This window comes from Rhipicephalus microplus, chromosome 3 (genome assembly GCF_043290135.1).
Source record: "Rhipicephalus microplus isolate Deutch F79 chromosome 3, USDA_Rmic, whole genome shotgun sequence".
Classification (NCBI taxonomy): Eukaryota; Metazoa; Arthropoda; class Arachnida; order Ixodida; family Ixodidae; genus Rhipicephalus; species Rhipicephalus microplus.
Window position 1 is genome coordinate 137,478,829 of NC_134702.1, and position 14,577 is coordinate 137,493,405.

The window sequence follows — 14,577 nt, forward strand, 5'->3', positions numbered from 1 at the left end:
AGTACCGCCAATTCTCGGCACGCAATCAATGCCACGTATACCCGCAACAACATTTCGTGGAACAAGTATTATGTAGCGGCCGTAACGCCACAAGCGTTATGCACGCTAAACATTACGCTTCTCGTCCAACGATGGCAGTAATACTCACAGGTTTCTGCAGATGAGGCGGAAAAGCTGGAAACGACGTGGGCACACTTCCCACCCGCAGTCGCGTCGTTTGCCCAGTGCGGTCAAAGCACTCAGGAGTGAAATGTAGAGAGCACAGGCGGTCTCCATCCTTAGCGCGCCACCCTTCACGGCGAACTGCCCGCTCCCAAAGACTCCGAACTTCTGCATTCTTTGGAAACCTGTCAAGAAATATACGACAATCAACTGCGGCACACGTACACACAATGCCATTTTGCTGCTCTTTCATGCGCGGGCCTGAAAGCAACTACGATGCGGCTGAAATGACCGCGAGTAGAACACGCTAAATTTCATGCACTTACAGGTGAAATGTGAGGCCACAACCTTTCTTCAGCCTGTTTGTGCATCCGTAGGCAACGCAGGAGGTAACCATTATCCAAGGGCAAGACTTGCACTCATTGAAAACTTTGAAGAGAACAGCGTGCACCAGCAACGAAGCGTGGAGGCGACACACCGGCAGCGCGCTTTCTGCCTCCGACAAGATGGCTGCCGCTGGCGTCACCTGACGGGCGTCGCTTCCACTCCAGCAAGTTTTTATATCCTCCTTGGTAAAAATGGAATTTTTGAACCACTGCGTCATTCCCCATAGTAACATCCGGCAATTTTTTTTTTCATGAGTTAAGTAGAAACGAACAAGCAGCGTTATATTGCTTCTTTTGGTGCACGGAAGGTTCTTTATTTAGCGCAGTTAGATCGATTACTTGTGAATAATTGTAGGCGGTCCGTCTTATGTCATCGGGATTATTTTGAAGATATCCTACTGTTGCGCTTGCGTTCTTGTGCATCTCCCTTAATTTTTCGGTATGTAGGGCACTGTTGTTGATAATATTGTGCTTCTAGATGTCGTCATACATTGAGCTTTCACTCTGACGTAAATTGTTATTTGACTTTAGTGTCCGGTCGCGGGGTCAAATCCCGGCTTTGGCGGCTGCATTTCCGATGGAGGCGGAAATGTTGTATGCCCGTGTACTCAGAATTGGGTGCACGTTAAAGAACCCCAGGTGGTCAAAATTTCCGGAGCCCTCCACTACGGCGTACTTCATAATCATATGGGGGTTTTGGGACGTTAAACCCCACAAATCAATCAAATCAATCAAGCAATCAATTGACTTTAGTGTCCCTTCAATAATTATATGCCAGCCTGTAACGCAGTAATCTGTTTGAATCGACTGGAAATGCCGTCATGAAGACATTTCTCGCATAGCTACCTAAAAATTATATTACTTTTTACACCTTCTGCGAGGAAAGTGTAATAGTGGATCGCCTTTTTTTATTTTTATCGAGGCGTGACGAAGGTGTTTGACTTTTTCTTATATGCAGTTTCCCATGCTCTCAAATATACGAGAAGTGAGCCAGTAACTCAAAGAGGTAGAACTGGATGCCGTTTCCAGAAAGCCGACTTTGCAGTGACCATTTTCCAGAGTCGTATTGTTTTAACCGCTCGGAACCAAAAACTCATCTTCGAAACGACGCATTTCCGACCCTATTTTCTGACCGAATCAATTACAAAAGGCACACCTTAGCACTCCTGGCTACCATTGCACTTATTGCTCCTTTTCTGTGCGAAAAAAAAAAAAATTCAGTCAGAATTTGTTTCGGTCTGACAGACGACTAATTGTAAGGTTGTACGTTACGGCATTCCGCCGTATTCGGAAGGCGTTGGTACGGCGTCTGTCATTTTTCGTATACCGTTAGTCAACGCTCCAAGTGATGCCTAATCGTAGGGTTTTCTGTACGCACTAGTCGTAGATTACAGCACTCCGCCGTATTCAGACGGTGTCTGTCATTTTTTGCGTAGCGTTAGTCGGCGTTTCAAGTGATGCCTAATTGTAGAGCAGATTACAGCACTCCGCCGGATTCGAAAGGCGACGCTAAAGCGTCTGTCATTTTTCGTGTAGCGTTGGATGATAGTGAGAATGTTATGTTGTTTAAAATTACAAAAATACGATCATAACAACTTCAACCAGATAATATTTGTATTACGCGCCTAAAACGCTCAGACGATGTTGGCTTTTGGAACAGCGAAGGAATTTTCTGGTGGCTTCACAAGCGCCCTCATAAAAAAGAGGGCATGCGTTGGTATGCGAATTTGATCTATAACAAATATTTATGTTTCAGTAATTTACAAAAAACTTGAAAAAAATATTTTTGAAACGTCTACAAAAATATTCGTACACGCGCGATTTGTGGCGGAAATATATCACAGAACAACTAAAAACACGTTCCTCCATGCCTCAAAACGAAATCAAAGCTGTGTTGGCTGTGCTCCGATTCGTAGACCGCATCGTAGACAGTCTGCGCTGACAGCTTAAAAGTTTGTCTCGGCCGGTAAAGATGGTAATATACGATTGAATAAGAGTGGCACCTCCGCTGGCATTGATCAGAACAACTGCTAGGTTTGCTAATTCTGAGAAATCAGCCGCACGATGGAAGTTAGTGAAGATCCCTTGCCATTTTCGAGGCCAAACAACTCTCACGTTGTTACATGGCTGGATTTCCTGCTCGACGATTCTCTACTTGAAAAGCACCTCTCCAGGGAAAAACCAGGTACGCATGTAGGTTTCTGTCGTTTATTGTTGAAGAGCGTCTGCAGCTCCTATGTGCAGCCCACAAGTCATGTCCACTCCCGAATGACTTCCCGCCGGGCCGGTTAACTGGTCCTACTACAAGTTTAAACGTCGGGCGGGAAGCAATCGTGATACCCAGACTCCTAAGCTAAATTAGTTTCCGGGAGTGTTTTTTTTTTTTCACGATTGTGTGAACACAGACTCCCAAGCTAAATTAGTTTCGGGGAGTGCTCTTTTTCTACATTGTGTGACTTCCTATATTTAGCTTGTGAGTGATACGTACTGTGCTGAAATTGCGTACTGCAGCGGGGGCTCTGGGGCAGTGGGGCATACCAGGAATTTGACCCCCTAAATTTTTGTCTACTGAAACATCGCTTTCATAAACTGATAGACTAGAACACCAGCGGGCTAGCCGCGTCTACACACTCTATAAAGTTCGCTGGTTGTGGTGCGGCGGGAGTTTCATGTGAGCTAAAAGGGAATCGCCTTTGCGTGAGCTGGCGTTTTTGGACTACTTGGGATAGTTTCGTTAGCTGGTGTCTTGCTAGGATATAGCTGCTCTTTATCAATGCACTTTAGTGGCTGCTGACTTAATTTTCGCACAGTGTTTCATCGCACTTCATAGCCTGGTCACATTCAGAAACATCCACACATACCTCAGGCGTTATAGAGGCTGGTCATTTAACAGAGGTAAGAGAACTAAACTAGCTTACATTTCTGCCACACAGGCATCTTCGAACCTGTATAAAAGAATAGCAGCATACAAATAACAGGAGTGCCATAAGAAAAATGGCAAGGTTTTTGCTGGCAGTTTATGCCAGTGAATGATGAACACATTGTATTAACAAGGAGCATATGGCAAGTAGCTTGAGTTACCAATTTTTCAGTGTAGGAAGTCGAGATGCCAAAAGGAGCGGGGGTTTAAACTAACATATGGAGCCAGCAAAATCAATATGCAGCCAACTGTTACATCAGCTGGCTGTGTACCACTTGCTACACTTTCTTTTGATGAGGAATGTGCTCGCAGAAATTGAAGCATCTCATATGGAATGAAGTTCAGCTAAAGTGATGGAAGCCCCCAGAAGCCACGGCTAGCTATCATAACATTGGTTCGTGCGTGTGAATCGTGCAAACTTTGTGTTTTATAGCATGACGCACGTTGTCGAGCCAGCATTGGATCACATAAATATTCCTAACAGGACAGTGTAGAACAAATGCAGGATGCATAGCTGTCTTTATAGCAACGGCACGGGACTCTCAGCGCATGAAAATTCTGGACAGTCCCACAAAATCTGGGATGGCTGGTAACCTTGCAAGTAGCCCAATTTAACATTGGATCATCATGGCTGTCATTGGTAGTAGTACAGTGCTACAAATGAAGCCTGGGCTCCTAGGCAACGCTGTAGAAATGAATGGTTGTTGCTTGTCTATTCAGCAAATGTTTTGGAAAAATTAGTGGACTGTGTTAAAATTGTTACACAGCGGTATTGTTATTCAAGATCCCATATATTTCTCACATTTTAGTTAGACTGCCTTATTTATTATTCGCTGAAGTACAGTTATTAGAAATCATGATAGTGTTTTTTTGTCATTTTTATGATGATTAATTCGTAGGTTACAATTTTGCAGATCCTTCTCCATATGAGCTTGTGATCCAGTTTTTGGCAAATGCTATTGAACCACCATCTCAAGGGCCAAATGGAGGCACTGTGCAGCAGGGTAACGGCCTCCCAGGCATGGTCAACCTAGATGGCACGCCAAATGAACCAGGAAATTGTATGCATCACTTCTCTTACAATTTTGTTTATTCAGAGTGAGCTCTGTGCTGAATTCTTAGTTTGCACAAATCTTAGTTGCACTGGTGCAATACATTCGGTCAGGTGGATAGGCAACGAGATGAAATATTTAGTTTATTTAGGAGTGCATTGTTCATTTAACTCACTTTGTTTAATGTCTTTTGATTAAGGGTAACAGTAATATTGACAAAGAGCGAGATGCGTAGAAACTAAGAGGTCCTACTTCTCGCAACTTCAATAGTCCTGAAACAATCTTGCAGCTTGTTTTATGAATGAAATTTTTGTTTGAATGTGGCTTGAGGCTATTGAAACAACATGTTTCTTCTAATTATCAACAAGACAAAGAAGTTCACTTGCTGTGGCGGTCTAGGGGTTATGGTGCTCAACTACTGACGGACAAGTCTAGGGATCAAAATACGGCCACGGCTGTTGCATTTCGATGAAGGCATAATGCTAGAAGTCTAGGTGCTTGGATATAGGTGCATGTTAAAAAAGTCTAGGTGGTTGAAATATCTGGGGCCCTCCACTATGGCTTCACTCACAATCGTATCGTGGTATTGAGATGTAAAACCCAAACACTTATGAATAATAAAGAAATTTCGCATCGATGCAAGCTCAGAATCTTAGATGTGCTCATGTTCTTTAACCGACGGCTCGAATGTCTTGGGCTCCCCACCCCACCTGCTCCCAATATTCCTCTACATGCTGTCCACCATGAGAAATATGCTACAATTGCTTGTGTAATGTTTGTTCTAGGTTTAATCATTTATGTGCACATGTGCATTACGATTGGTCAAAACAAAAATGAGTGTTGTTTTATTCATAAATTTCATTGCACAAAAATGCAGCAATAATTGCACCAAGTTTTCTACACATTACATTGAGAGTCGATTGTTAGTGTGCATTTGTACATTTGAACTGAAATTTTACTATCGTAGCGAAATAATGCCGCATCAAGTTTGCTGCATACCATCCTGTGCCATGATTATTGGGGTAGATTGGATACCCTTGGCAACAATCCAAATTCAAAATACTTTATAATAAATACAAAATTAACTCCCTCTCTTCAAGAGTACTTTTCTTTTGTGCCCTCAATAACAGGTTCACCTGAAGGGGAGCCAGGAAACCGCAAGTCCCTGCCTCTGAAGTTGCTGGCCCTGAAAGCGATCGCTTTCCTAAATTGGAACATGGACCTTTGCGAGCAAAAGTAAATCAACCCGTTGCACTTTTCATTCGTGTTCTGATTACTGAAGCCCAATGTAGACATTTTATTGGGCTGGGTCAGCCGGCTGCTTCTTTTATGAGGTCATTTGTTTTGCACAAGCAAAGTGACTTAGTTATACAGTAAAACCTCGTTAATTTGAAGTCACTGAGACCATGAAAAATCTTCGAATTAAGCGGGTTTCCGAATTAACAGAAAAGGCGAAAAGTGGGTTGCAAGAAAACCTAAAATTATTCAAATTAATCAGGGCTGGTCACTTATTGTGCCGGCTATATTGTGGCTCCAAGGGTTATGTTTTTCAGCAATGCCTGGTCACAATTTCGCCACAAACAAAGGGGAATTCCAAGCCTAACTGCTGTCACCGCAAAAAAAAAAAAAATGTGATCAACTGAAATGTGCACCTACGAAAAATAAAACATCTTCACTGCAACATAGCAGTGACACGCGGGCAGCATCTCACCTGCTCCTCGTTACATCAGCATGTCACGATGCGACCATTCGCCCATTCTTTGTGGTAAAATAAAGAATTTAATAATGGACAGCATTGCGAAATTCGTGATGGGTTTTGGCTGGAAAACATCATCATTGAAGCTTTCAACCTGAGTTTTCAAAGTAAGCGTTGCAGGCAAGAACTCCGCCAGCAGTGCAAGTGCGCAAATTGCTGGAGTAACCGGCACTCGGAGGTTCTCATATATTGCGAATTTCTCCAGACTATCTTTTATTATTTCTTCGAATTCCAAAAAAAAATGGATAAATCGTGACGCGCTGATATTGCCAGAAGCATGCAATATGCTGCCCGCACGTCACTGCTGTAGTGCAGTGAAGCATATCTTGTTTTTCACTGGTGCATATTTCAGTCGATCACGAGACCGTTTTTTTAAATATTTTTTTGTGCTGGAAGTCGTGAGACAGGGGTGCCTCAGCTGCCACTCATTAGTATTGCTAAACTATATTGCCTAGTGGCTCTTAGGCTTTCGTTTCCGCAGATTTGAGATGAAATCAGGATTGGGAATCGGCACGCTGCAGCCGAAGTTTTCGAGTTAGCCGGACTTTTGCTGACCGCCGCTTCAAACTATCCTCTCAAACTTGCATTGCAACATAGGAGACTGCGGATATACTTCAAGTTAAACGAGATTTCAATATAAGCGGGTTCGAAATAAGGAGGTTTTACTGTACACTTCTGTGCAAGCGTGAATGTACTTGCAGAACAGTTCTGGATTACTCTGTTTGCTATGTATTTTGTTTTTCCTGAGTTGATTTTGAGTATCCGCCAGAATCTCGGAGTGCTTGGAGTCTCGGACTGCACTAAGTTGGACCGTCTAGTGCAACATGGGAATGCTCTGTGTCGCTCAACATTAGATGTTCTCTGTGCACTCTTCATGTAAATGGGTTCTACAAAAAATTCATGCTTCTACTTGCTAAGTATAAATTGCAGCCTTTGTAGCTTCTCAGTTGCTGGCACTATTCATCAGATTTAATGGCCTCTTTGACAGCATCTACCAAGACAAGTGCCATTTCATGTACCTGAATATTTCTAATGACACTGGGGTCATATGCCAGTTTGGAAGAGCGCACTTACAGGGGCTTTGCATGGAATATGCCAGACATGGAAATGAATGAGAGCTTGATATTCACATAGGGCAGTGGTATATTTTTTAGCAAGATATTACGAAAGATGGTACAACTGTTTGATGTAGGAAATACTTCAGTGTATCTAGGTTCCACTGTATATGGGCGCCAGCTTTACGTTTCCCTCTTGCAGGCTACCACTGACAATGCAACAGACACTGATAGCGGAGCTACAGAAAGCAACTTGTTGCCCTGATCTGAATGAGGAGCAGAGGCTGAGCAACCCTGATGCGGCCTTTGCCTGCATGATCAAGTCCCGCTGGGTTTTGCGCACAGTTGTGCGCTCCTCTGTGCCTGTAAAGAGTGCTAAAGGGATTGCTGTTCAGCTGTGAGTGCGCCTGTACTACTAGCCTCTTTTCTGGTAGAAATGTGCGAAGGATTTGTTGTTTCACGGAGTAACAAGTTTGATCATTTTGCATGCTTCTCCATTTTACTTAGTGTTGACCTTACCCTCAACACAGAATTTACTACCTGTTCATGCAATACAAAGTATGAGATACTGAAGTTGGTCGTTACATGAAAAACATGAGCTCTGCCCTCAGCAGTGTTAAAGGGAATTCGCATAGATGCTCCTACTGATACTTTCTCACATTTCTGTGGTGTCATCCATTCTTGCAGCTTTCGAAATACAGTAAAACCTCGGTGATGGAAATCTCGGGGGATCATCACCAAAGCTGTCCTCATCTGAAATTTGTACTGCCAGAAAATTTGAAAAATGATTGCACAACAAAAGATAGCTGCCGTATGTTTTCATTTATTGTTTCTCAGGGACGCAGCAACGTCACAAACAACTGTGAATGATTGCCGGTGATGTTTTTAGATGTCAATGGTCATACTGGCACTTGTAAGTACTATACGGCATGTGCGCACATGTATGATTAATGAACCAGGTTTGCTCATACCCGTGGCAACTAGCAGCCCCTACCTAACTTTTGTACACATTTCAGAGGACAACAGAGTACTGCTGCCAAAGTGGCTTAAGGAGCACTTCACATGCTATAGATGAAGGCCAGAAAATTCGGTAACCCTTGTCCTCTGTTGTTATTTTCTAACCACAGTGGTGTTGGAGATGTTTTTTGGTAGACTTAGCGGCCGTGCCCGAACAATCGTAGAGTTCACAGCTGTTCACGTCCTAAACAATCGTGCATGACGCTGTGAGGCCTACCTTCATTCCCAAAACATTTTTCTTCCTCTTAGGTCCCCATCCACATTTTCTAAAACGTCTTACAATGGCAAAGGCATGGCTTGCGGGTACCTGGCAAGCATGTGTAACTCAGTCGAACACAAATATATCGAACATCAAGGGGATCGTGAAGTAGTTCTATATATGAAAAATTTGTATAAAAAATAGAGGTCCCGAGAGCTTACCTGTCGCCGATCATCACCTACAATAGGCGCATTCAAGAAGGACAACTAATTCCGCACACACGCCACAACAGAATGATTTAATTGCATGAAAATTATCGCTTATCATGGCCTGCTTCTTCATTTTTGAAATGAAGTTGAAAACGCTAGTCTCGATCTTATCAAGGCTGTCCAGGTGCTACAGTCCGGTTCCCTCCATGTAGCCAATACAATGGCAAATGGTGTCGAACACTGCCGCTTTTTCAGCGGCAGAAAGCTCGTGTGTAGCCAGCGCCTCGTCTGGACGATTCGCCTCATCACTTGAGCTGTTGGCCAGGGCATCCTAGGTCCCTGCGACCGCAGCTACTATGATGTCCTCGTGAGCGAGGCTAGCAATGGCCTGGACATTTCAGTCCGCTTCCTGATAGTCGTTCGCAGACACTTCGTGTGGAACTGCTGCCTGGAAGCGGGACGACAACTCGCAAAACGCGTCTTCTACGCGCTCATCGTCCCCTTCTTCTCCGGTTTCTGCAAGTTACACCATCTCGAAGCCTGCCTTGCGGAAGCACTTGACCACTGTGTCCATCTTCAGGTCTCACTAGGCATTGAAGATCTCCGCGAAAGAAAACTTCACGGAGACTTCTGGCTACTCCCTCGTCATCCACAGCTGGATGGCCTGGCTGCTGACAGATTTACTTTGCCAGAATTCGTTTGGCCAACAATGTAGTAGCGCTGCTTAAATCGACGAAGCGTTGTTGGTGAAGTTGTTTCACCGAGTGCAGCGGCAAACCATTTGACCTTGGCGATCGGCATCGAGCCATCCACCGCAATATTTTACACGCGCACTTCTGAAAAACCTGGCATAGAGTGCCTTTTCTACATTCCCGTGGGCAGAAGCACACACATGATAGGCTCCCAACATTCGCTGCTCCGATATCTCCTCTGTTATTCAACAAGGTACTCAGAGTGCTCCGTGGTATCCCAAAGTCGTCCACGACGGTCGAACATTTCTTGCCCACCTCAACACACTGAATAGCCTTCAGCTTCATCGCAAAGTCAAGGGTCTTGCGCTTTTTGATGCTGGCCACAGCTACACGAGAAGTCAATAATTCAAAGAGTTCACAGCGGCCTTGCACACCACTCACACAAAAGAGAAAGACTGCGCATGCGATGGTACGTATGCGACGCGACAACAGACACAAAGACAATGGCCACCTGCGAGGGCAACAGCAAAAGGCGCGAGCTGTAGTTGGCTGATCAAAACTCGAAAAACAGCAACAAAAAATATACAAGGCGAAGAGGGTAGGACGGGGGCTCCTTCGTTCCTAGTTCCGGCTCTCCCTGCTGACGGGCACGTGGAGAAAGCATGAGAGAGAGAAGAAGAGAAAGAAAAAAAAAGCCATTCCGCAAGTTAGAGATTCTGCAGTCCGAACCCTCTCGCCCTTATTTTTTTTCCGAGCGCTTCAGGCTTTTACAGAGGCGTGGTGCCGCGCAGAGGTCGCCGAGCGTGCGAGTGCCAAAACACGCCTTCCAACTCATGCCGCAGAGGTCACAGGGCATGGCGAGTGCCAAAGCACACCTTCCAGCTCGCGCGGCGTTCGATTTATCTGAAGGCGGGTAAAAATACCGTTCGATATAAACGTGTGAATTTCTATACTTCTTCAAAGGAACTTTAAGGGGATAACTTGCAAGTTCAATATACGCGATAATTCGATATAAATGTGTGTTTGATCATGTTTGATTGTACAGTATGATGACAGCAGTGTGCGTCGACATATCTTAAAGAAGCGTGACGCGAATGCCATTTGAATCTAAATGTGAAACCACACGAAGGCAGGTAGGAATACATTGCAGCAAAACGGAAATTTGGGCCAGTTGGTTGGCATTCATTTTTTTTATTTGGTTAGCGTGCAACACTCACGGTTACGGTAGCGAGTCAGTACCATGTTGTCCGTTTTCCTGCTATTGACCTCGTGAGCATTGCACAGTACCGTAAAAACCCGCATATAGCTCGGACCCGCATATAGTCCGGGGTGTAATTCGGGGATAGCAAACGTGAGAAAAAAAGTTTTCACCCGAATATAGTCCGAGGAAAATGGAAAAAATGCATTTATTGACATTTCATTCATCCTCGTCGTCGGACGCACTCTCTTCCGAAGCTCCCTTGTCGGAAATGTTCTCCCACAGCACATCATCCTCAGTGCCATCAAGCGCGTTGGAGATGGAGCACTTTTTGAAGGCGCGGCAAACGAGCGCCTCTGGAATGCAGGCCCAAGCCTCGACTATCCACGAGCAGAGCATCGCTGGCGAGGCCCGTTTCAGCCGTCCGGCAGGGGTCACTTCTGGTTCTCCGGACCTCATCCACTCCACGTACAGGCGCTTGACATGGTCCTTAAATGGCTTATTAAGGCACACATCAAGCGGCTGCAGCTGTGATGTCATCCCTCCCGGGATGACGACGAGCTCGGTGCGGGAGTCGCGCAGCAGTCGCTTTACGGAGTCGGCCAGGTGACACCGAAACGCGTCGAGCACAAGCATCGAAGGGAGCCCCAGCAGTGCTCCGGGCCGTCGACACCACACGGACTTTATCCAGTCAAGGACTAACGATTCGTCCATCCACCCCTTGTCCTGGCAGCGGACGACGACATTTTTCGGGAACTTCTCCCCCTTCGGCAGCGTCTTTCGTTTGAACACCACGTAGGGTGGCAGCTTGCGACCGTCAGCCGTGCAGGATAACATTACAGTCACCCGCGTTTTTTCGTTTCCAGTCGACCGCACGATAACTTGCCTGGAGCCTTTTTGATGCACCGTCAGCGCCGAGGGCATATCCAGGTAGACCGGCGTCTGATCCGCGTTGCCGATCTGGCCCAGCTGAAAGGGGACTGCCTTTCGCAACACAATTATGTACCTTTGAAAAGCCACGAGGTGCTCTTCGTAGCTCTCTGGTAGCTTCTGGGAGATCGACGTACGCCGACGTAGGGAGAACCCAGCGCGGCGCATGAAGCGAGACACCCAATGCTTGCTCGCTTTGAAATCCTCCGGCTGAATGCCTTTGTCTCGAGCGATCTCCCTTGCCTTCGCTTGTAGCAGCTCGATGTTGACAGCGAGATGTGCAGCTCGCTGCTCCCGCACAAAGTCTGTGAGTTCTCGTTCCACGTCAGGAAATGCTCCATTTTTTGGTCCGCGGAAACTTTTTCGCTGGCCGCTGCATGCAAAGAGGGCTTCCTTCTGCTTCCGCCAACCGCGAATGCTCCGCTCGTTGACTCCGAACTGCCGCTCCGCGGCACAGTTGCCGATGGTTTCGGCAGCAGCGATAACTTTTCTTTTAAAAGCAGCAGAGTACTGCCTGCGCGGTCCTGACATGGCGTAAAATCACAGGAGCAAAATCGAGGCCGTCATTATGGGCACCAAGTTGAAGCAAAGGCCACTGACCAACTGACCAGTTAAGACTAACGCCGCTAACACTACCTAGCGCAGAAGCGCGCAGACAGCTGATGATGATGATAGCACCGCGCTATGCCGAAACCGAAACTGAATTTGGGCCGAAAATTCTTGGGACCCGCATATAGTACGGGGCCGAAATTTCGCACCCTAAAATCTAGAAAAAAACCCCGGGCTATACGCGGGTTTTTACGGTAACCGAGTAAAAAAAGTGAAGGCGCATAGGGCCTACAAGATTCGGGTGCACAATGTTGAAGGCTACAATGAAACTTTATTCTGATCCCAGTGTAAGAAATTTATTTGTCTGTTAGCACTTCGGTTCCTGTGCCTGCACGTGCTTGTTGCGTCTTTCGTGGCCGCACAGGCAGCGCTTGTTAATACCTGAGTAGTAGCGTTACATTTGTATCAAATGTCGTGGGATGAAAGCCACTTTACAACTACTGTACTGCTGTTTGTCACGGCAGCACGGACTGTGCCTGTTGTCACCCTAGTGGTACCGTTACGTTTGTATAAAATGTTGCGGGATAAAAACCGGTTCGTGACGATCGTACTCTATTACATCGCAGGTCAATAGGCCTTGGCTGGTGCCAAAGAAGAATTTCTATCACCCCCAAATTTATACAGGTCGTGATCGTATCACTGAGGTTTTACTGTAATGGATTTTGCACAAACAAATAGGGACATCAGCAAAGAGCTCCCATTTTGAAATATATGATGGTGCTTATGCTCCGAAACGTATTAATTTATATGGAAAAGTTAATGCAATCAAAATTAAAAGTCATCAGTAACTTGCATACCGTATTTACTCGATTCTACCGCGCCCTCGATTGTAACGCGCACCCGATTTCCACGACGAGAAAAAAAAACAACGCAAGACATCGATTGCAACGCGCACCCGTTTTTCTCGCTGGCCCGCACGATCACACCACTCGAAAAAACGACTCCTTTTGGGAGCGTCTTCCATTTAAATATGAGGTACGGGCGAAGCTTGTGCCCATCTGACGTGCAAGAGAGCGTTGCTGTCACTGTAGTTTTACCGTGGACCGATGTCAGCACGCGAACTTGCTTTGCCCCCTTCTTCTCGACGGTTGTGGTGCCAGGCATGTCGAAGTAAAGAGGCGTCTGATCGGCATTCCCGATTTGGCCAAGCAGGTAGCCGTTGTTGTGCCGCAAGTTTCGGACGGACCTCTGAAGACTGTGAAGCTTTTCATCGTACTCCTCTGCAAAACTTCGCGCATGTGCCCGTTCCCCTTCAAAGGGAAAAGCCTTTCCTCTTCATAAAGTTAGTTAGCCAGCACCTGCTCACTTTGAACTGGCTCCGGATTAGACCTTTTTCTAAAACTCATTGCATAGCCCGCACTTGGAGCAGTTCTGTCGTCACGGGCCGCTGTGCCGCTCGCTGCTCCAGCACATACTCGCCGAGCAGCTCTTTAATTTGCGGAAACCGACTCTGCTGTGGTCCACTGAAGCCTTTGCGTGAAGCTTTGCTGTCGACAATCTTCTGCTTTTGTTTCCGCCGGTCCCGCACGCACGTTTCAAAAACTCTAAACGACGGCGATGCGGCCCGATTTCTGTCCGTTTCTGCACACGCGATGACTTTTCTTTTAAAAGCGGCATCGTGGTGCACTCGAGTTTTTGGAGTTGGTCCTTCCATGCCGTCGATGCTAATGCACTACAAGATGACGAACTCCTCAGCACATGTACGAAGTACCGCTCATGGTAAACACATAGGCAGAAATGGCCGACGCGCCTTGCCGACGCTTGTAGGGGGTGGCCATTTTGGAAATGCCGATGGCAATAGAATGACAGTATTCGTTTTTTTTTTGTACTCGATTCTAACGCGCATGCGATTTATGAAGTCGCTTAACCGGAAAAAAGTTGCGCGTTAGATTCGAGTATTTACGTTATATGATGGAACATCGGTAATATGACCGCAGCTTATACGAATTTTTGTTAATACATTGTAATTATTCTGTTGTCCAGTTAAGCCTAATTAGCCTGCAGTGTAATGGAGGGCAGTTGCTGCAAACAGATTTTCGCCTCGTACCTTTTGATACGAATATGCACCACCTCACAGGCATGAGCGGACGCTGTCCGCACTGTCCTGGAAGATAAGATAATCACAAACAGGCATGGGAACCGAAGTGCAAGCATGCACATCATGTCGCCAGTTTTTCAGAATAGGCCATCAGCTGTAGCCTCCGAAATTGTGTGCGGGAATCTTAAAGGCTTTCATTTGCCTTTTTGTTTAAATTACAAATGGCGCATTGGCGTTGCTCTTTCTTTTTTTCTTGAATGCATCCGCGCGGAATGCTGTGCTCGAGGCAGCTTCGTTTTACCTTGTTTACACGTGCCTTCGATGTCAATGCAAGACATGTCCTCACTGTCAGAC

General features: G+C 45.9%; 1 protein-coding gene across 1 annotated transcript in view; it reads left to right on the forward strand.

Annotated features, from left to right (window-relative positions):
* The first annotated feature begins 2,422 nt into the window (after nucleotides 1-2,422).
* IntS8 (integrator complex subunit 8) overlaps nucleotides 2,423-14,577 on the forward strand; it is a 132,748-nt gene continuing 120,593 nt past the window's right edge. The window contains exons 1-4 of the mRNA XM_037422182.2: nucleotides 2,423-2,733; nucleotides 4,383-4,529; nucleotides 5,651-5,756; nucleotides 7,534-7,728. Of these exons, the coding sequence (XP_037278079.2) occupies nucleotides 2,613-2,733; nucleotides 4,383-4,529; nucleotides 5,651-5,756; nucleotides 7,534-7,728 (569 nt within the window). The 5' untranslated portion in view covers nucleotides 2,423-2,612. The remainder of the gene's footprint in view (nucleotides 2,734-4,382; nucleotides 4,530-5,650; nucleotides 5,757-7,533; nucleotides 7,729-14,577) is intronic.